This window comes from Gymnoscopelus microlampas (genome assembly GCF_963454915.1).
Source record: "Gymnoscopelus microlampas genome assembly, chromosome: 4".
Taxonomy (NCBI): domain Eukaryota; kingdom Metazoa; phylum Chordata; class Actinopteri; order Myctophiformes; family Myctophidae; genus Gymnoscopelus; species Gymnoscopelus microlampas.
In genome coordinates this window covers 52,124,853-52,147,199 of record NC_139941.1, presented here as the reverse complement: position 1 = coordinate 52,147,199, position 22,347 = coordinate 52,124,853, and the positions used below count along the sequence as shown (strand labels likewise).

The following is a 22,347-nucleotide window of genomic DNA, read 5'->3' as shown; positions in this document are numbered from 1 at the left end:
AAGGACCATTCCTGTGCTTTTTGAGCGGTGTAGCTGCTCCTATAAGTGGGTTTGGGACCCATCCGTAGCGAAGGTTTTTCTTTCCGGTCTTGGACCAATTTTCTTTGGTCTTTGGTCTTGGACGATATATATATATATAGATAAAGAGAGAGAGAGAGAGAGAGAGAGGTTTATATAAAAATATCTCTACATCTAGAGTTCGGGCCGCATAAGGTTAGACAACACACTCCATATTTGGGCGTAGCTGCATCGGGAACTCCTCATATGCTTATGGCTGAGTCAGAGTGACGTCAGAGGTCCGTCCGCCCACCTTCCCATCCACCCTCCCATTAGCCAATATAAAGAGAGAGGGAGAGATAGAAAAAGAGGGAGAGAGCGACAGATATAGATATAGAGATAGAGATAGAGAGAGAGAGTGAGAGAGAGATCAAGCAAACACTAATAAGACAAAGAATGAAGAGAGACAGGAATTGTCCTCCTCAGAAGGAAATGAGAAGGTGTGTGTGTGTGTGTGTGTGTGTGTGTGTGTGTGTGTGTGTGTGTGTGTGTGTGTGTGTGTGTGTGTGTGTGTGTGTGTGTGTGTGTGTGTGTGTGTGTGTGTGTGGGGTTCAGTCTCAGTAACACAGATTAAGATGTGCTGAATGTCACTAGCCTGGTTTCAAACCAATCAGCCATTGCACAAAATAATTGCCCTCATCAGATTATCAGTGATTGATGTTGTCTGGTCACGCGAGGCTAGAATGTCACATGATGTGGTGTCAGTAATACTGCCGCCAAATCTGTGTATGATAGGAACTTTACACTAACCACTTCAACCCTTGCATCCTTATTATGAGGGGAACATTAGCCAAAAAGCTCATGAGCTATGAGCATGTAGATCTGCTATTTTTGAAATTATATTTTTTTAAAGCGAACATTTGTAAAATATTTTGTTCCAGGGACCAGAAGCAAAGATCTGAGTTACAAATGTTTGCTTTAAAATATATATATATATATATTCAAAGATCTGCACACATTTTCAAGATTGTTCAAAAATAGCATAATATCTTTATCTTTTTTGACCAATCACAACACTCGTTTCATTCATGGAGAATGTTAATAGATTCGTAAAGCGTCAACGTCATTTATTGCGGCGGTACTTCCGCCAAATTCCGGTGCTTCCGTTTAGACACTCAACCGGCCAGGTCTTGCCCAGCGTGGCAGGGTTGTCACGATTATGATGCGATGCGACGTGTTTTGAGCTTGTAGATCTGCTATTTCCACAAGTTTTTTTATTATATTTTTTATATAAATTAACATTTTAACATGGAAATTATGCAAAAAAATCATTGAGATTATAAATAATTGCGATTAGGCGATGATGTAATAATTGGGACATGCTTAAATACTGGTCTTTATCACATTATACACAGAGAGACAGAGAGAGACAGACAGACAGACAATGTACATTACATTACTGTGTAATGTAATAATGTAATGTACTCTATTGTCTGCTTGTTTTTATGTTTTTGTGGGGCCTGTGGATGTAAATTAGCAACTGTGTGTGTGTGTGTGTGTGTGTGTGTGTGTGTGTGTGTGTGTGTGTGTGTGTGTGTGTGTGTGTGTGTGTGTGTGTGTGTGTGTGTGTGTGTGTGTGTGTGTGTGTGTGTGTGTGTGTGTGTGTGTGTGTGTGTGTGTGTGTGTGTGACAGAGAGATGGAAGATAAAATGGTCTATAAAATCCCCCATCAGGCCTTTGATCTTCACTAGATAATACCACACTTCACTACTAAAGCTAATTGCGATGATTCTATCCATTAATCAGATCAATCAGAAAGCACGTTTCTTAGTTTCAAATGCCTTAAATGTTCAAAGGGCTGAAGTGGTTAATGTATGTTTTGTAGTAATAATCAAAATCTACGAAGTAACTAGTAACTAAAGTTTTCATATAATTGTAGTGGAGTAAAAGTATAATATTTGCCTCTGATATGTAGTGGAGTAGAAGTAAATGTACAGAAAATTGGAAATACTCAAGTAAAGTACAAATACTTCAGAATTGTAAAACAAAAAAAACAACAAAAAAAAAAGAGTACAGTACTTAAGTAAATGTACTTAGTTACTTTCCACCACCGACCGCATCCTGTTCTAGAAGGCTGGCCCCTCTGGCTCCACAGTGTGAAAATGAGGGCAGAGTGTCTCAGACAAAAAGACTCTTTTCATGGTGAGGCATCATGATCTGACTGAGCAGCAGCACAGCCAAACGCTGGCCTTTTATATTTATAGCTCTGCTATAGCTAGCAGCGGGACTCTTTTTAACACAGACAGGGAACCAAAGTGGCCGTGTCACTATTCTACAGGCTGGAAGATGGCGATGTGATATAATGTAGAGTGTAGACCAGTGGTTCTCAAACTTTTTCATGTCAGGGACCCCCAAATTGACACTAATTAGCCCGCGGACCCCCATTTGAAAAGGTATGCCAGGGACCCCCAAAAGAGAAGATTTTTTACGTCTCTAGCAGTGATTCTCAACCATTTTCATTTCAAGGACCCCCAGTTTGACATGCATTAGAGGCTATGGACCCCCATTTAATGGCATTTCTATCTCTTGGACCCCAATTTATATTATAAAATTAATGTTATTTTAACTCTGAGGGTGTACAAATGGAACCAAATGGACCCGTTAGGGTCCATTTGGTTCCATTTGTACACTCTCAGAGTTACAGACCCATAAGGGTCTATTTGGTTACTATTCTATCATTTAGCTGGGGACCCCCTGGAACTCTGTCAAGGACCCCTGGGGGTCCCCAGACCCCACTTTGAGAACCAATGGTGTAGACAATGGAAAAAGCAAGTGAAAAATCATCGTAAAAAAAGTAAAGAAAAGATAAACTGTAACAGCCGTTGACGAATTGAATTTCCTCCGTGAAATGGACACTTTGGACCGGGTCATATTCCACACATTGCTATAAGCCAGGCCTGGAATCGAACCTGAGGCGGGCTCTCTAACCATTCAGCTGCAAAGTGCAATGGTTCTGCTCAACCCATTAACTCATTCACTGCCTGAATTATTGCTGGCCGCGTTTGCCCACTGCCAGAGATTTTTCATTGAAAAAAAAAAGTACTCAGGAGCCGAGATACAGAATTTTTAAGTTAACAAGGAAGTGGATAGGAGTCTAGATCTTTGAAAAATCATATCTCCTTGGGGTAAAAAAAAAAAAAATGAAAAAAATAAAATTACGTTTTTCACATCAGTGGCAGCATTGGTAAACGGGAATAATTACGTTTATTACGTCAGTGGCAGTGAATGAGTTAAGACCAGGAAAGCATCTGTCATTTTAGATTTTAACCACTTTAACCATTATCTTATACTTGGGCTATTCAAAGAATAGCAGATCTACAAGCTTATAGCGCGGCACCGAGTGCCGTGCTACTCGGTGCTTGTAGATCTGCTATTCTTTTGAAAAATCTTGAAAATGTGTGCAAAACTTTTTATATATATTTTTCAAAGCGAACATTTTCAACTCAAATCTTTGCTTCTGGGGGATTCTACAAAATGTCTTCTAAATCCTAACAGTTTTTTGAAAAAAACGTATGTTGCTATAATCAGTGTTTCTTTTCATGTGAAGGACCACCCAAAAATGATATATATTTGGCCGCCGACCTCCCCATCTCAAAATATGTTGTTCCAGGGACCCCCCCAGAAGCAAAGATTTGAGTTACAAATGTTTGCTTTAAAAAAATATGTATATTCAAAGATTTGCACACATTTTCACGTTTTCCGCGCTATGAGCTTGTATATCTGCTATTTTTGAATAGCCAAAGACATCGAAAAATGCGTTCCCGGATCGAATGGGGTTCAAACGTCTTGCATTTCAGAGGCTACTTAAAGCCGCTGACATGAAGTCATGTATTACTGAGTAAACATACATTAGCGTACAGAGATAATGGTATGTTAGATAGTCATTGCATTCCTCAGATGCTATTATCTGTAATGGGTTTTTCACTCTCCTCTTTGCCTTCTTTCATTACAGCCACTGTTTGCTAGAGACAGTCATTTGATACTAAGAGATACAACCAGCTACAAGATGCTTAATTGCTACATCCTTTTATACAAGAAAAAAAACAAGAGTCAAAGTCTTGGGTTTCGACTCCACTGTGTTTTTAGAAACATGAGAAAATAGCAATAAAATAACAGAAATGCCAGTTTTAAAAGAGTGCCAAGCGTGTAGATCTGCTATTCTACCCCTGCTATTCTACCCCCTTTTGTCACCTAAAAATGTACTGATTTTATTAATATCAATTTAATTTGTTTGATTGATTTTTTAAATGGGTTAGTTTCATTAACCCCCTTAGTTTCACCCCTGATTCAGTGTACCCTCCTCTTTAAGCAAGCCATTCATAGTTCTCAGGAGAAGCCCTCTGTCACATGGACCATATCTAATAACTAGAAGATGAAAGCCTGCAGTCATACTGTTTGTATCAGTAGTGGAAAAAGAGTAGTCCATTTTATTTTATTTTGTTACTTACTGTAAGTAGAGCAATACCACAATACGGAAATACTCTGTTACAAGTAACAGTCATGTATTCAAAAACGAAAACGTACATGATAGGGGAAAAGTACAAAAGTTGACCTGGAATGAACAGTAGCCTACACCTTTTCCTGCTGGGATTAGGTCAATGCTTTGGATAACATTTAGATATTCATTGTATTCAGACCAGAATACATTTGGTTGGATGTTGGGCAATTTTCTTTTTTTTTTTCATGTAAAATTTGTTGTTGTACTACAATGTCACACAAAGGTATCAAAATAAAAAAGGTGAGCTTGTAGATCTGCTATTTTTGCTTATTTAGTTTTAAGTTGAAGTGAAAGTGGTTAAGTGTGTTTGTGCATTTTATAAATATTGAGCCAATGAAAATGCATGAACAAGAGATTTTGACTAAATAACTACATTGGATCCATTTGGAACGCAGGTTTTTTTCTTCCGTTTTTTCATTTCCTGAAAAGTACCAGTTTGGACTTACAAGGTTTCCTCTGGACAGTGAGGATTAGACGGTCTATTTGTGTAACACTATGTGTTAAAGCTTTTATATCGGCCAACCGGTGTATGAGTCCATCTGTAATGAAGTTAAAGTAGCCTCCATCTGTCTCTGTACCCGTTTTATAACCAAGGGACCTGAAACGTTGTTTATCCAGGAGAAAGTTGATTGTCCACCCAGGGAATGGAGCTATGAATACATACTGTAGATCTGGTGGGAAAGTAAAACAATGTTACACTTCCAACAGCAAAGCTATACATGGGCTGGTAGTTACTTCACCCATTCAATCCGGGAACACATATGTGTCGTTTTAGATTTCTTTGGCTCTTCAAAAATAGCAGATCTACAAGCTCATAGCCGTGCTATGAGCTTGTAGATCTGCTATTTTAGAAAAATCGTGAACATTTTTGCAACTCTTTGAATATATATATATATACACATATACATATTTAAAGCAAACAATCACGCGCCGTGTTCATTATTTTAGGCATTTTGTTCAAAACGGAGCACTCCTGCAAACTTTGAAAGCCAATCCTAGCCAATCAGGATGGAATAAGAAAAATCTGAAAGATACGTTTGGTTTAAAGACTATAGGCTAGGGATGTCCGATATTATCGGCCTCCCGATATTATCGGCCGATATTAGCATAAAAATTGATATCGGGAAAATATCGGTATCGGTTTTTGGAAAAAAAACTTTTTTTTTTTTTTGCTTTATAAATAAGTTACAGGAGTTCTTACTGTATATGGTGTGTGTGATATGAAATTTGAGCTTACCCTAATCACAATAATCCCCGCATATATCGGTATCGGTTGATATCGGTATCGGTAATTAAGAGTTGGACAATATCGGTATATCGGTTATCGGTAAAAAAGCCAATATCGGACAACCCTACTATAGGCTATAGCAGAGGTCTTCAACAGGGGGTCCGTGACCCCTAGGGGGTCCTCAGAGCTACTATAGGGCGTCCGGCAAATCTTTGTGTTTTTTTTTATTAAGCACTTGAACCCTGGCATCCTTATTCTGAGGAGAACTTTAGCCAAAAATAGCAGATCTACAAGCTCAACGCCTTGTAGATCGGCTATTTTTGGCAAAGAGGTTTGGTGTAGAAGGAAAAAAGAGCAGACCACGTAAAACAAACCAGAGTTTAATCTGCAACACAATTTTATACAATATAGAGGGGGTCCCTGCTTCATCTCTCTCAGCTAGGGGGTCCTTGGCCTGAAAACGTTGAAGACCCCTGGACTATAGAGATACTGTGTACCGATTTGCGTGATGTTTGGAAATCCCCACAAATGGACCTCCTGGTGGTACTATAACAGGCCGATCTGAACAATTCTGCTCTGGCATCCAGGGAGTGTGTGACACATGGATGGACGGATGGACAGACAGACTGGGTGCAAAACATAGTCTCTTCATGCCTACGGCCTGGCGGAGACAATAAGAGCTTTCTGCCCGACAGTGACAATATGTTCCTTTATTTAACCCATTTAGACCGGGAAAGAATCTGTCATTTTTAGATTTAATTTTCGTAATTTTCTTTTTTTTTTAAGTGAACATTTGTAACTCAAATCTTTGCTTCTGGGGATTATACAAATGTCTTCTGAATCCTAACAGTTGAAACACTTATGATGCTATAATATCAGCGGTTCTCAAACTTTTTCATGTCAAGGACCCCCAAAATGATATGTGTTTGGCTGCGGACCCCCATCTCAAAATATTTAGTTCCAGGGACCCCCAGAACCAAAGATTTGAGTAAAAAAAAAAATGCTTTGAAAAAATATATATTAAAAAAAAGCAGATCTACAAGCTGCTATTTTTGAATAGCCAAAGTATAAAATGGTTGTAGTGGTTAAAATCTAGAATGACACACGGGTGCGTTCCCGGTCTTAATGGGTTAATGTTAAAACAATAAACACTCACTGCATGCCTGCAGCTAATGTAGCAGAAGGCAGAAGTGCCTTCACACACGGCCGTATCATTTACCATACCTGCTGCAGGCTGGACTCATATGACCTGAGGAGAGAAGCTCCACACACACTGACTAGGGTTATTTGCATCTCTGTGTCTGATCAGAGTCTGTAGGGACGTATTATCCAAATTCCTAATGGAGGGTTACAGTATGATAGAAGAACCCAGAACCCGCTTAACTGTTGACTTTGAACTTGAATGAATGCACCGGATTGTGTTCATCACTTCAAACAGCTCTCTCTCTCTCTCTCTCTCTCTCTCTCTCTCTCTCTCTCTCTCTCTCTCTCTCTCTCTCTCTCTCTCTCTCTCTCTCTCTCTCTCTCCCCTGACAGTTAACACTCTAATTTACTTCACATTTCTGCTTTCTTAGTCTCTCTCTTATTTCTTTCATCTCTTAACACTTCAGTGTGTGTGTGTGTGTGTGTGTGTGTGTGTGTGTGTGTGTGTGTGTGTGTGTGTGTGTGTGTGTGTGTGTGTGTGTGTGTGTGTGTGTGTGTGTGTGTGTGTGTGTGTGTGTGTGTGTGTGTGTGTGTGTGTGTGTGTGTGTGTGTGTGTGTGTGTGTGCGTGCACGTGGGGGTTGTCCTACTTGTCTCTCTGGTCATAGGGTCGTTGGTCACACAGTTGGTATTTATCAAGCTACTGGATGTAGCTGCTTGGTAAGAGCCACACACACACACACACACACACACACACACACACACACACACACACACACACACACACACACACACACACACAGCCTTTTGTTCTGGCACTCCTTCCAGCAGTAGTAGTAATCCAGTCAGGTGATTCACTCCTTGTATGAGTCAGCAAGGCGTGAATACACACACAACTGATGGTGACACACACACACACACACACACACACACACACACACACACACACACACACACACACACACACACACACACACACACACACACACACACACAGTTTCTCTTCTAATAACAGTATGTGAGAGAGCCTTACTAGAGCCAATATCCCCCCCCAGTATTATTATTGAGGGCTTGCTGTGTGTGTGTGTGTGTGTGTGTGTGTGTGTGTGTGTGTGTGTGTGTGTGTGTGTGTGTGTGTGTGTGTGTGTGTGTGTGTGTGTGTGTGTGTGTGTGTGTGTGTGTGTGTGTGTGTGTGTGTGTGTGTGTGTGTGTTTGCATGCATGCCTGCACGTGCATTGGGTCTCTATAATTTTCTTCTCATCCTGACTCGGTAGGAGGACATTCAGTCAATCCCACAAGTCTAATATTGACCGGTATCCTAGCAACAGCGTTCCCTCTGCTGCCTGTCCTATAGGAAACAATACTCACTTCCTGATCGGTCAGCGTATTGATCACAGTTATTACACAATCACCTGATCACAACTATTTGCAGGGGGACAGTATTAGTCTGTGATGTAACGTCAAACCGTCCCACGTTTTCCCTTCTTTTCTAGGTCTCTCTATTTAAAGTTTTCTATTGTCTGGGTTCTGACCTACTGTAGCTCTGCAGGTGTTTGAGTCCAGTTATTGGTTGAAAGGAACCACATGCAATATTTATCGTGTCTGTCGGGTGGAAACCAGCTTCTCTATTATTTAATTAATCGAAAGAGTAATCGATAATATATAATTGCTAAGAAACAATTGCTAAGAAAATAATCAATAGTTGCCGCCATACATTTGTCCTGAATTCTGTGAGGGCTGTGCTGTGAGAACGCATGAGGTCTGTCAGATCGGATGCTGGAGGGGGGGGGGGGACGGTGCGGGTAGAGGATGTGATGCATAATAGATTGGTTTGTGTCTGGGGACTAAATTGATGAAGGTTGGGGGAGGGGGAGGGGTCTGGCTGTGTGTGCAGACGGTGAGGTCATAGAGAGCTGACATTGAGGAGCATTAGCTTCACATCCTGTATGTAATGTGGTGGTGAAGGGTTGGGCAAAGCGGCCCTTATCGTAATATCCTTCTTCTGAAGGTACACGGCTATTATGGTGCAAAAAAAATGTGCCTATGGCATACATGGGCAACTGGCGGCCCGGGGGCCACATGCGGCGCCCAACGTCACTTAATGCGGCCCGCAGGTTAATATCAGAATACTGATATATTATTGATTTCAGCTGTTACAATTCTAAACATGACCGGCTTTAATTACTTCAGTCTATATTAGTAGCTTAATGACTAGCATTCAAATTCTATTGTCTTTTTTATGTCCAATGTATTTGTATTTAAATTCATAAAGTTAGTAGTTTGAAATAAAATAAAAATGTTACTTTTCAGAATTCCAATTCAAAAATAGCAAAAACAAATTCTTGTTTCCAATTAAGAAATAGCAAAAATACCCGATCTACAAGCTGCGACGTGTAGATCGGCTATTTTTGCTACTTTTGTGTGACATAGAATGGCGAAAAAAGTTAAAATACGGAGAGACAGTATATGCTATGTGTCCCTCTGGAGTGAGCGTGGTAATATAGTTGCCCTCTGCATCATCAAAGTTGCATCACCCCTGGCCTATGGCTTGATGTCTTTTTCAACAACAAGCCCGCTGCTACCCGACGGCTCGGTCGGCTTTCAACGCTTCCCATTCAATCCGGGAACGCATCCCCATGATTTTAGATTTCTTTGGCTATTCAAAAATAGCAGATATACTGTGAGCTTGTAGATCTGCGCTATTTCTGAATAATCGTGAAAATGTGTGCAAATCTTTGATTATATATATTTTTTTTTATTTTTTTTTACATTTGTAAATCAAATTTTCGCTCTTAAGGGACCCTGGAACAAAACATTTTACAAATAGCTCATATGAGCTTGTATATCTGCTATTTTTGAATAGCCAAAAGAAATCTAAAATGACAGAGATGCGTTCCCGGATTGAATGGGTTAACAGCGTACCCACCGCCCATTCAACAACAGACTTTCAGCAACAGACGCTTTCCAAAAACGTACGGACGTCGGTGGAGAGCTACCTTAACAGTGGTATAGGCCTACTGTAGTTTCAGGCCTGGTTACTGTACATACTCTGTGCAAAGAGCCTAACTTTGTTCAGCTGTTTAGGCAAAAACTACAAAATGACGTCATTCAAAACTTTGGATCATGGATCTCTATGAACTTATTTTGCTCATTCGAATGGTTAACCTTTTAAGACCGGCAACGCATTTGTGTGTCATTTTTAGATTTCTATGGCTATTCAAAAATCGTGAAAATTCATGGCAACATCTTGGATCATATATTTTTTTAAGCAAACATTTGTAAATATTTAGTTCCAGGAACCCCCAGAAACAAAGCTTTGAGTTACAAATGTCCGCCAAAAAAAAAAGGGGGAAAAATCTAATATTTGCACAACTTTTCATGATTTTTCAAAAATAGCAGATCTACAAGCTCAAGCTGGTGCCGTGCTATGAGCTTGTATAACTGCTATTTTTAAATAGCCCAAATCAAGTCAAAATGACACCGATGCGTTCCCGGTCTTAAAGAGTTAAAGGGAACCATTAAGGAATGGGACCTTTTAAAAGGGGATCGTTAAGGATCCAGAATGGTTCAAATCCTAAGAGACACACATGAAGTTGGGTTTTATGACGGGTCATGAGTTATACATTAGCCTCTGGATCACATGAAGCTCTCTCTCTCACACACATAGGACTAGGAGCTCTACATTTGATCAGCCAGCATCACATTAAACTGATGCTCCAATGTGAGCCTATCAGCTGCTTTCAATTAACTGTCGCTGTCGCGTTGAAACCTTGTATGTCCAAAAAACGGTTGGTTTTCAGGAAATGCAACGCGATATAACCCATTAAGACCTGGAACGCATCTGTGTCACTTTAGATTTCTTTGGCTATTCAAAAATAGCAGATCTACAAGCTCATAGCGCGGCACCGAGTGCCTATGAGCTTGTAGATCTGCTATTTTTGAAAAATCTTGATTTATTTTTTTTTCAAAAAACTTTTAGGATTTAGAAAACAATTTTAAGAATCGCCTCAGGTCTTAATGGGATAAACATACTCTGGTTAATTATTTTTTTATTATATATAATATACACTGTGTGTGTGTGTGTGTGTGTGTGTGTGTGTGTGTGTGTGTGTGTGTGTGTGTGTGTGTGTGTGTGTGTGTGTGTGTGTGTGTGTGTGTGTGTGTGTGTGTGTGTGTGTGTGTGTGTGTGTGTGTGTGTGTGTGTGTGTGTGTGTGTGTGTGTGTGCGTGCGTGCGTGCGTGCGTGCGTGCGTGCGTGTGTGTCAGTGGGGATGGGCCAGGCTACAGTGGGCTGACACAGAGGAGTACACCGTTATCTTTTTGGAGATAAAAACTGAATCTAGTTCAAAACGCCACAATAAACAACGAGCAGATAGTCATCATGTCACATGATGGAACCTTTGCCTTCTGCCAGTCTAATAGCCCAGTAACCACCATATGAACCCTAGCGTCATCTATTCTGGGCATAAATGTCATAAATAGGACAACATTTGTGCTTTTTTAGAAAACACTGTTGGAAAGAAAAGTGAAAGTGTAAGTGGGTCCAATGAAGAATATGTGACTAAATAATCACTACATTGGATCCAATGGAACAACAGGTACTTTTGCCAATTTCCTGAACCAATTCTACAAATGTCTTCTAAATCAGTTTCTGAAAAACATATTTTTCTATGTCAGTGGTGCTCAAACTTTTCCATGTCAAGGACCCCCAAAGTGATATGTACATGGCTACTTATTAGTCTGTGAGCCAGAGCCCCAAAATTGACAAATGATTACCGAAAGAGTGGGCAAAACCAAACCTATATAAAATTGTTCATAGGGTCAGTACGACTAAATAAATATATGATAACCTCTCCACAGGAGCAGCTTTTTCATGGTTATCACACATTTTGTGATTTTCCCCGTACGTACATGACAGGTGAAAAAATTACAAAATTTTAAAAAGAGTTATCATAATGAAACTTCCTGAGTTGATTACTTACATGAAGACAATGATTTATAGTATTACAAGTTTTCTGAAATTGTATATTTAAATATGCGAATTAGGCATTCGGAAAATATGCCCGAATTTGCATAACTTTCCAGAATCAACATTGGAACATTGGCCAAAGCCAGAGTCAACATTCTTATTTCATTTTGTTAAGATGTTGGAGTCAAAGGTTTTTAACGAGGGAATATTCAATATCTGGCTCAATTTTGGGGCTCTGGCTCATGGACTAAATGCCCAATTTGCATATTTAAATATACAATTTCAGAAAACTTGTAATACGAAAAATCATTGTCTTCATGTAAGTAATCAACTGGGGAAGTTTCATTATGATAACTCTTTTTTAAATTTTGTCATTTTTTCACCTGCCATGTACGTACGGGGAAAATCACAAAATGTGTGATAACCATGAAAAAGCTGCTCCTGTGGAGAGGTTATCATATATTTATTTAGTCGTACTGACCCTATGAACAATTTTATATAGGTTTGGTTTTGCCCACTCTTTCGGTAATGAAATCTTGTCTGGCTCATGGACTATATGTACTTATATATATTCAAAGATTTGCACACATTTTCACGATTTTTCAAAAATAGCAGATCTACGAGCTCATAGAGCTTGTATATCTGCTATTTTTGTAGCAGGTCTGTAAAAGTAACAGTTTGGCACACATTGTGTCCGGGTATGTCAGTCAGTAGAGCTCTTGCCTTTGTTTGGACCACAAGGTCATGGGTTCGATCCCGGGCACCGCCAACTCAAAGACAAAGACGTTATGAGAGCCACTTGTCTAGCGGATTGTGAAAGGGGGATAGAGTCCCACGCTCTGGCTGATACCGACAATATAAGTCCCTCCGACCTTCTTCTTACTTACTAACTTACAATACAAGGTCTTCCACCCCACAGTGACATCATGTAGTATCAGGAATGTAAAGTACCAATAGCGGCTAAAAGTGTCGAGTCATACAAGAGGTGAAGCTGCTTGTAAGCTGTTGTTTTTTTTTTCCCAAATGTTTTATCCCACGATTTTGTAACCCATTTTTTCGCCCAGTGCCAATTGCCTAAGCGTGTAATCCTGGGCGCTACTCTCCCTCTGCCAGCCTGGGGAGAGCCCAGAACTGAGCTCATGCCTCCCTCAATGCATTGAGGAGTGAGCAGGCAGCTTCTTGTCACCTGACAGGGGGGGGGGGGGGGGTTCCCCGGTAGGACGTAGCGCCTGAAAGGAGCACGTTATTCCAACCAGTTCCTTTCCCCTCTATCAGGCGCCCCGGCTGACCAGGGGGAGGCAGTATAGAGACCAGGATTCTTGTAAGCTGTTGCATGTGATTGAAAACCAAGAGAGAGCCCCCCCCACCCCATCACACACACACACAATATGTTTTAAGGTTAGGGTTCCAAGCTCACAATGCGCTGCAATGCGTTGTGAGCTTGTAGATCGGCTGTTTTTGTGGTCACTCATATCCTACCCTCTAGTTGTTTATGAAATTCCGCCTCTGGTTATAAGTAGTACTGGTGTGGATAATAAAAGCTTGTCTTTCCTCACTCAGTGCCTGACTCACTCACCCAGTGACTTGTGACATGTTTTCACTTCCTCTTGTCAGCAGGCCTCGCTTCAACTTGACACTGTGCTGCTATATTGCATATTTGCAAAGGTTCCCAGGCTGTGACCCCCCCAAAATAATCATATTTGAACTGGGGACCCCCCCAAAATAATCATATTTGAACTGGGGACCCCCCACCCTGATAAGCACTGGGAATTGTAGGCATTACATTTAGTTTGACTCGGTTCCACAGATAAATATTGTGAAAATAAAATAGCAGATCTACAAGTTCAAAACGCGTTTCGAGCTTGTGGATCTGCTACTTTTGATGCTTTTGTGTGGTGCTGTTAGTATGATCAAGTAGGGATGTTAATTTATAAGAAAAAAACACAAGCATTTAGAATAATGGAGATAAGAGGTTTCTTAGTTACTTATGGTCAGCTGACTTCTCCTCCTCGTTCAGTGAAACGGGTCACGTTCTCCCTAATCAGCTGTGGAATGTCTTCTTTACTTCACTTCTCTTCCTCTGTTGTTCTCCTTTTCTCTCTCCTCTTGGTATTTCTCTTACTCCTGTCCTCCTTTTTGTTTCGATGTCTCTCTCTCTCTCTCTGTTTAACCAATTAAGCCATTAAGACCGGGAACGCATCTGTGTCATTTTAAGATTTCTTTGGCTATTCAAAAATAGCAGATATACAAGCTCATAGCGCTGCACAAATGTGTGCAAACCTTTGAATATATATATATATATAGCCTATGTTTTAAAGCGAACATTTTTAACTCTGATCTGTGCTTCTGGGGGTCCCTGGAACAACATATTTTGAGATGGGGGTCCGCGGCCAAATACATACATTTTTGGGGGTCCTTGACATGGAAAAGTTGGAGCACCACTGATATAGCAACATACTGTTAGGATTTAGACAACACTTTTAGCTATGTATTTGGCCGCGGAACCCCATCTCAAAATGTTTTGAGATGGGGGTCCGCTTATGTTGCTTTATACAATATACTGTAGCTAAAAATCTAAAATGATTTCCCAGTTTTAATGGGTTAAAACTATCTCCTAGTTGTGTTCTCTCTCCTTTGTTCTGTTCTGTTCTCTCCTTTCCTAACCCCCACCTCCCCTCCTCTCTTCATCTCTCCATCCTCATCTCCTGTCTTCTTTCTTAGCTCTCAGGAAAGCAACCAAATTCACTGGACCGTGACTATGCTGCATATCTGTGTGTGTGTGTGTGTGTGTGTGTGTGTGTGTGTGTGTGTGTGTGTGTGTGTGTGTGTGTGTGTGTGTGTGTGTGTGTGTGTGTGTGTGTGTGTGTGTGTGTGTGTGTGTGTGTGTGTGTGTGTGTGTGTGTGTGTGTGTGTGTGTGTGTGTGTGTGTGTGTGCAGCATAAAACCAAATTCAGTGGAGCTTGACTCCAGTTTATCATATCTCTGTGTGTGCACAGGCTGTCAGGCTGCCTACAGATTGCCATATTCAGCGGACCGTGACTCTGCTCACAACTGTATTTGGATGTGTGTACAGTACAGTACAGTACAGTACAGTACAGTACAGTACAGTACAGTACAGTACAGTACATGCCTGAGTACACATAAACCAGCACAGTGAGTCCCAGTACGGTGACGTACAGCTAGTAACACTCTGTTAACACACAGGATGGAAGAGGATTGATTGATTGAGTCTGGGTAGCTCAGTGGGTAGTAGACATGTAACGATTTATTGTAAATCGATTCAAACTGGTGACAATTTAAATCGATTTAATAAAACATGTATCGCGATGCAAACAGCAGGAAAATAAAGAAGAAAATACAGGATTTTTGTTAGAGAATAGGTAAGAAATAGTTTTCAGTCATTTGCTACTGTATTGAAAAGAGGAAAGAGAAAACACAGTATTGTAAAAAGAATAAAAGAGAAGAGCATACTGGATTTGTGTAAGATAATAATAAAACAATATTTGTCTGGAAACAAATTTTCTTGTTTATAAAATGTGAACAATTGTATCGTGAACCTAGTATCGTGATTCGAATCGTATTGTACCGTGAGGTGAGTGAATGGTTGCATGCCTAGTCAGTAGAGATCTCGCCTTTGGACCACATGTTTCCTGGGAGTCCAGGGAAGCTGGTTCCCCACTCTGCTCCCTGAGGAACTCCGGTCCACTAAGTATAGGGTTTAATTGGCTAATATCTGATCACCACCTTCAAGGCCCTCAACAACCAGGCTCCCCGCTACCTCTCTGACCACAAGCTCCAAACGTTTTCGAGTTTGTAGATCTGCTACTTTTGATGCTTTTGTGTGACGCTGTAGTATGACCAAGTAGTGGCTTTCATTTGTGAAAAAACACAAAAAGTTAAAATATGGAGATAAGAGTTTTCTGCCCCGACAGCAACCATGTGTTATTATTATTATCATTATTATTAATTCAGTGTGTTTCTTCCCTCCCTCCACCACCATGCAGGTACGGCGTGCGTCCAGAGAACGTGATCGTGTACGGTCAGAGCATCGGCACCGTGCCCTCCGTTGACCTGGCGGCCCGCTACGAGGCGGCGGCCGTGGTGCTGCACTCCCCCCTCACCTCCGGCATGAGGGTGGCCTTCCCCGACACCAAGAAGACATACTGCTTTGATGCCTTCCCTAAGTGAGTGGAGGAACACAGTCCAGTGTTAATTTCGTTGACTAAAAACTGGCAAACTTTTCACTGACAAAAAACAAATAAAAAATAAAGGTATGATGACTAAAACTAAGACTAAATATATTGACAATTTCGTCAACAAATAAAAACTAGTTTGGTTGCACTCGATTGTTGCGCTCTGAATATAGCAGATCTACAAGCTAAACTCCACCATTTCAGTGATAACACAGAAGTATGTGTGGCGAGGAATTCATCAAATTGTACACACGAACACAAACACTTGTCTACTGAATACTTACTGCCATCTCCACACAGTTATTCAAATGATTATTTATTCAAATACAGCCAGTGTGTATTTAAGACACGTGATTTGAATTGCACAAGTGGAAGTGACCACATGTATATGCATGAACACACACACACACACACACACACACACACACACACACACACACACACACACACACACACACACACACACACTTAACCTCTTAAGCTGTATTCAGCATTAAAAAATAGCAGATCATCTAGATCTGCTTTACATATATATATTAGAAAGTCAGAGATGTGTTAAAAAAGATAGAATTTGTTTTCATATTCAATGCATTATTATTATTATTATTATTATTATTATACAAAATAGCACCTCCAGGATGAAAGGGGTTAAATGGACACACATGAGGTTGGGTCACATGCTCAATAGTTCCCTCTGGTGGCCACCCCTCTCAGCATTTTGTTTGTGACAAACAGTAGAACGTCTGTCCTTCTACTTTAAACAAAATTATTACTCTGCCTGACCAACATGTATGTGTGTGTCTTGTGAGTACAAATACCAGTACAAAATGTGTTTCTTTATCTCTCTGACTAACATTCAAAATCCTTTTTTCCCCCAACCATTTTGAACCTTTTTGCACTGTTATGTCTAACCTCATGTACGTACCTGCTATTTGTTTATCGTTGCTGTCAGGCGTTGCTGTTCTCCTTGCCTTTCCTCCCTCTGCCCCCACTTCCTGAAAACTACGAATGAAGCGCACCTGAAAGATTTATTTGAAATGCAATAAAACCACAGGGACTATTACACAATAGCCTAAAGTTACTCTGGCACTTTTCAATCCTTCACCTGACAAACAACCCAAAGTTTAAAACACTAAAACTAATGAAAACTAACTAAAACAATTAGCATTTTCAAAGATAAAAACAAATAAAAACCAGCTAATCTGCTCTAGAAACTAATTAAAACTAACTGAATTAGAAATTAAAATGTCAAAACTAACTAAAACTAAACTAAAATCCAAAACTATTATAACCTTACCTCTCTCTCTCAACCCCATCGCAGCATCGACAAGATCTCCAAGGTGACCAGCCCGGTGCTGGTGATCCACGGCACAGAGGACGAGGTGATCGACTTCTCCCACGGCCTGGCGCTGTACGAGCGCTGCCAGCGGCCCGTGGAGCCGCTGTGGGTGGAGGGGGCGGGGCACAACGACGTGGAGCTCTACGGACAGTACCTGGAGAGACTCAAACAGTTCGTGGCCCACGAGCTGGTCAACTTGTAAAGGAGGGGGGGGGGGGGGGGGGGGTTCGGGGGGGTCCACGAGCTGGTCAACTTGTAAAGAGGAAGGGGGGGGGGGGGTCAGGGGGGTCCACGAGCTGGTCAACTTGTAAAGGAGGGGTGTTCAGGGGGGTCCACGAGCTGGTCAACCTGTAAAAGGCGGGGCCAGGGGGGTCAGAGTGATGGACAGTACCTTGGAGAGACTCAAAAACAGGGTGGGGGGGGTTTAGCTCTGGTCGCTGTGGCTGAATTCCAATACTCATTTTTTCATTTCTGCCTCCTCCCTTCCTCCCTCATCTTTCCTCCAGCATGGCGGTGTTACAGTGAAATTAGTGACCTGCTGAAATATGTGACTGTTGTGTAGACGTGTCCGAACGTGAGCAGAGTTCAACCTAGTGGTATCTAAGCCACTTATTTAAAGACCTCCATGTAAGTTATGTGTGAAGTCCACAAGATGGTCACACATTTCGGCAGGTCACCAATTTCACCGTAACACCGCCCTGCTAGAGGTCATATGACGGAGGAAAGCGAGGAGGCAGAAATGTGAGTGTTGAAATTTGGCTTATGCGTTAATGGAGTTCTCCTTTACCACTTAAAACCCAGCATTGGTATTGTGGGGAAAGCTTTCGCACGAAAATAGTAGATTGAAAAGCTCACAACGTTGACTTTGAAAGTTTCCCCACAATAAACAGAACACAGAAAATACACTAGTATAGAGCCCTGAGGGACTCCGATCAACCATATAGGGTTTAAGCGGTTAAATGCGATTTTTCGTTTTTCTCATTGACCCGGTTGTAACGCTGTCTATACTTCAGTAAAAATATATATATAAGGATATCGTTGTTGTCGGGCAGAAACCTCGTATCTCCAAACTGTTTGTGTTTTTTGTTTTTGTAAATTAACACCCCTACTTGATCATACTACAGCGTCACAAAAAAGCATCAAAAGTAGCAGATCTACAAGCTGGAGCTTGAGGATTTGAATCCTGAAATTTGAATCCTGAAAAGTCACAGTGTTTTTGGACGTATGAGGTTTCCACCCGACAGAGACCATTAGAAAGTACGACCTGGAGTTGCGTAAAAAGCGGTTCAGAACCTGTGGAGATGGAGGATGTAGTTCTTTTATTATTTTTGTTATAAATGTGCTTTACAACGATGTTACATCATGGATGGAGATGGATAGCTATGACTACCTCCAAACAGACCAGGCCTCACGCCCCTCCCCCCCCCCGCCCCCCCTCTGTGATCTTGGGTGCCTCCCAATGGGGGGGGGGGGGGCAGACCCCAGGTTAGGAACCACTGGTTTGGTGTGTGTGTGTGTGTGTGTGTGTGTGTGTGTGTCATTTTGGCTGCCTTTGAGAGGCACGCCGGCCCTCATCATGACTCTTTAGTTGAGGTCCTCTTGACCAAGTCTGAGTTTTTTTTTGGTGAACCAGCGTTTATCTGTAAACTGGACCGATCACTGGACTGGACGGAATGGAACTGGACTGTGTCCTACCCGCATATTATTTAATGGTAACTAGATTCTACCAAGCCCCGCCCTGCCTGCCTTGGGATTGGTTGAATGCAAAAAACGAGGAAACAAGGACCTCGCACCCCAGAAGGGACGGTGGGGGCACATTCTGATGCAGCCCAAAACCCCCCAATCCTGCACGTGGTCCGATGGCGTGCCTCACTGAACATTGGACTGCGGACCCCAACCTCCCATGACCAAATCCCGCTGCCGACACTCTTTTTCCGACAACCGCGGACTATTTCTTTTGGCTGATAAAGTATAGTTTTGGACCGCGACGGAGGCGCGCCGTCTCAAGCAAACTTGAGCCACTAGAGGCACCGGCGAGCAAGCAAGCGAGCGAGTCGCCATGCACCGATACAATGTACCGATAGGGACAGAATCGTAAATCATGTTTTGTGGTGAGGGTTTGCCCCAACTGCCACTCAAAGTGACTACTGGCCAATCACAGCGCGTCTTTTCCGGGACTTGTCAGAATCTAGTTGTATAAAAAATATCACAAGTTCTACCCATCCCAACTCTGAGTGGTCAGTCATGTAAACTGGACCGGATCACTGGACGGACGGAATGGAACTGGACTGTCTCTCGTATAACTTCTGTATTCATCTAGTGCAGCAGTTCCCACGGCCTTTCTTGGGGGGATCAGAGCGGGCCCACTTGAAAATGGGTTCAAGTGTTCACATGTTTATTTTAATGATCAATCGATAGATTGTGTTCCGTCTTGGATCAATGGAATTTAACGTAGTATACTTTAAGTTTCTTATTTATCGGTATCACAATGATAGGTTTCAAGGTTTTTATATATATATTAATATTCTATCATTAGAATCTTAATGTTTTACAAATTATTTTGGGCGCCCACTTGCAATACCCTCATGGCCCACCAGTGGTCCCCAGCCCACAGGTTTGGGAATTGCTGATGTAATACGGTCCACATGTTTTTGTTCCCCCCCCCCCCCTTTTGTTTATGTTTTTTGAAAGGGGTTTTGGCTGGACTTTACACATGACTTTATTACCTTTAGTAAACATTTTCATAAATACTTTATGTTTTCAATCGCTAGTTTAAAGTCTTTTTTCAATCATCATGATATGCTTTTGATAAATTATGGTCCCATTAATTTTATAATTAATGATTAAGTAGGGTATGTTTCTAGATCTTCTGCCTTTCCAGCCAATAGCAGTCGTTTCCGGTTTGCTTTTTCGGGACCGGAAATTCCAAGGTGGTGGATTTGACCAATGGGTGACGTCACCGTTCCCTTCGTCCATATTTTTTACAGTCTATGTGCCACACACACACACACATGCACACACACACGCACACACACACACACACACACGCACACACGTCTTCAAAGCTGTGTTATGCTGTAGCTGCATTTTTATTTTTGTATTATGTTGATTCATTTTTTTTGCTTTGTCTTAAAATAAATAGTAAAGGTACAATTGTCAGTTTGTTCTAATAATGCAAGATGGGGCTCAGAGAGAGACGTCAACACAAGTGTTTTTAATGTACGTTTATAAAGTGACTATAGGTTTCAAAGTTGTCAGATTTGTCTGTGACCGCAGGTTGTGAAGCAGTATGTTTTATGTGTGAGAAAGATCATGGTATGCATGAAGAGTTTAGCTGCGTCTGTTGTTAGATAATGGTCTTGAAAATTAGACAAGATTGAATTTGATTGATCATGTGGGGAAACCCCTGGGGGTCCCGAACAGTGGTGTAAAGTAACTAAGTACATTTACTCAAGTACTGTACCTTTTTAGGTACTTTTACTTTACTAGAGCATTTCCAAGTGTCTATACTTTTACTTCTACTCCACTACATCTCAGAGGCAAATATTGTACTTTTACTCCACTACATTTATTTGAAAACATTAGTTACTAGTTACTTTGCAGGTATGAATTATTACATTATAAAACACATTTTAACCACTTTAGCCCTGTTTTATACCTAGGCTTTTTGAAAATAGACGACCTGCGACGCGTTGTGAGCTTGTAGATCGACTATTTTCAAACATTTTAGAACTTTTTACTTTTGGTACTTGAATTCCGGACTTTTACCTGTAACAGAGTACTTCTACATTGCCGTATTGATACTTTTACTGAAGTGAAACATTTCAGTACTTTTTCCACCCCTGGTCCCAATCCCACAGGTTGAGAACCACTGACTTTACTACACCTTTTAACCATTTCCATCACGGATTCAATTGTAACCTTTTTTTTCTTTTCTTCATGTTTTCTGTTCAGTTTTTGCACATTATTGTTCTTGTTGTCTTATCTCCATGGCGTCTCAATGCGATGCCTGGTATATTCTGGGTCCATTATGGTTCCGTTTGAATTGCCTTTTTAAATGCTGAGTTAAAGTGAAAACAAAGCATTAAGCCACTCATACTCTTTGAACCGCACCGCCTCCATTGAGGCACTTATCAAAGCCCTCCGACAAGCTAAATGTCAAAGTGCTACTGCTGTATGGCCACCTAATGGACTGTTAAAGGATCCCTGGCTAATGAGCCTTATATGGCTTAATATACATTATAATTGCCCTCCCTCTTTGACTAAAATAAAAAAATAAAAACACCTTAAATATTATATTTATTTGTTTTACTCAATTACGACAGTGCACGTTGCAAGTTGATGATGTCATTTGCCCATGTGTGGTCTAGCCCTATGGAATTTATGGAAGGCATGTGCTAATAAAAAACAACTTGATACTCCCTAAGGTTAATATGAACATAAAAACAATATTTTGAATATGTTTTATTTGCACATGTATTCCATACATCGAAGGGCTGGACCACACATGGGATAATGTCATCATCAACCTGCGACGGGCAAGTAAATGTCAAGATTAGCTGTTTCTAAAATAAATACAATGTTTAAGGTGCTTTTAATTTTTTATTTGAGTTATAGAGGGCAATTATAATGCATTAAGGCATACTTGGCTTATTAGCCAGCGATTATTTTAAAAACCACTGTCAGATCAAATCAACACACATCATGTCAATGCTGATGGCTGTCTGTCACAATCATGACATTTTAGTTGAGCTGTAATGATTCAGCTGTAGTTGTACAGTTGCTCTATTAGTCTAAACCACTTGTCCTCAGCCTTTTTAAGTTCACTTTTTTCTATCGATTAGTCACCCCATGGATATATATCTCCCCATGGATATGTTTTTAGTTTTTGTCACATTAAGCCACCTAAGCCAATAATTTGAT

At 41.0% G+C, this 22,347-nt stretch overlaps 1 protein-coding gene and 1 long non-coding RNA gene across 2 annotated transcripts in view; one reads left to right on the top strand and one right to left on the bottom strand.

Moving 5' to 3' along the window:
* abhd17b (abhydrolase domain containing 17B, depalmitoylase) overlaps positions 1 to 17,626 on the top strand; it is a gene marked incomplete at its 3' end in the record, with an annotated part of 30,349 nt that extends 12,723 nt beyond the window's left edge. The window contains exons 4-5 of the mRNA XM_084054291.1: positions 15,897 to 16,076; positions 17,407 to 17,626. Of these exons, the coding sequence (XP_083910417.1) occupies positions 15,897 to 16,076; positions 17,407 to 17,626 (400 nt within the window). The remainder of the gene's footprint in view (positions 1 to 15,896; positions 16,077 to 17,406) is intronic.
* A 770-nt stretch (positions 17,627 to 18,396) lies between these two features.
* LOC311042981 lies at positions 18,397 to 20,570 on the bottom strand. Its single transcript, XR_014600572.1, has 2 exons — positions 20,448 to 20,570; positions 18,397 to 20,412 (listed from the first exon to the last, which is right to left on the bottom strand). It is a non-coding gene; the product is annotated as an uncharacterized lncRNA (long non-coding RNA).
* Between the last annotated feature and the right edge of the window lie 1,777 nt (positions 20,571 to 22,347).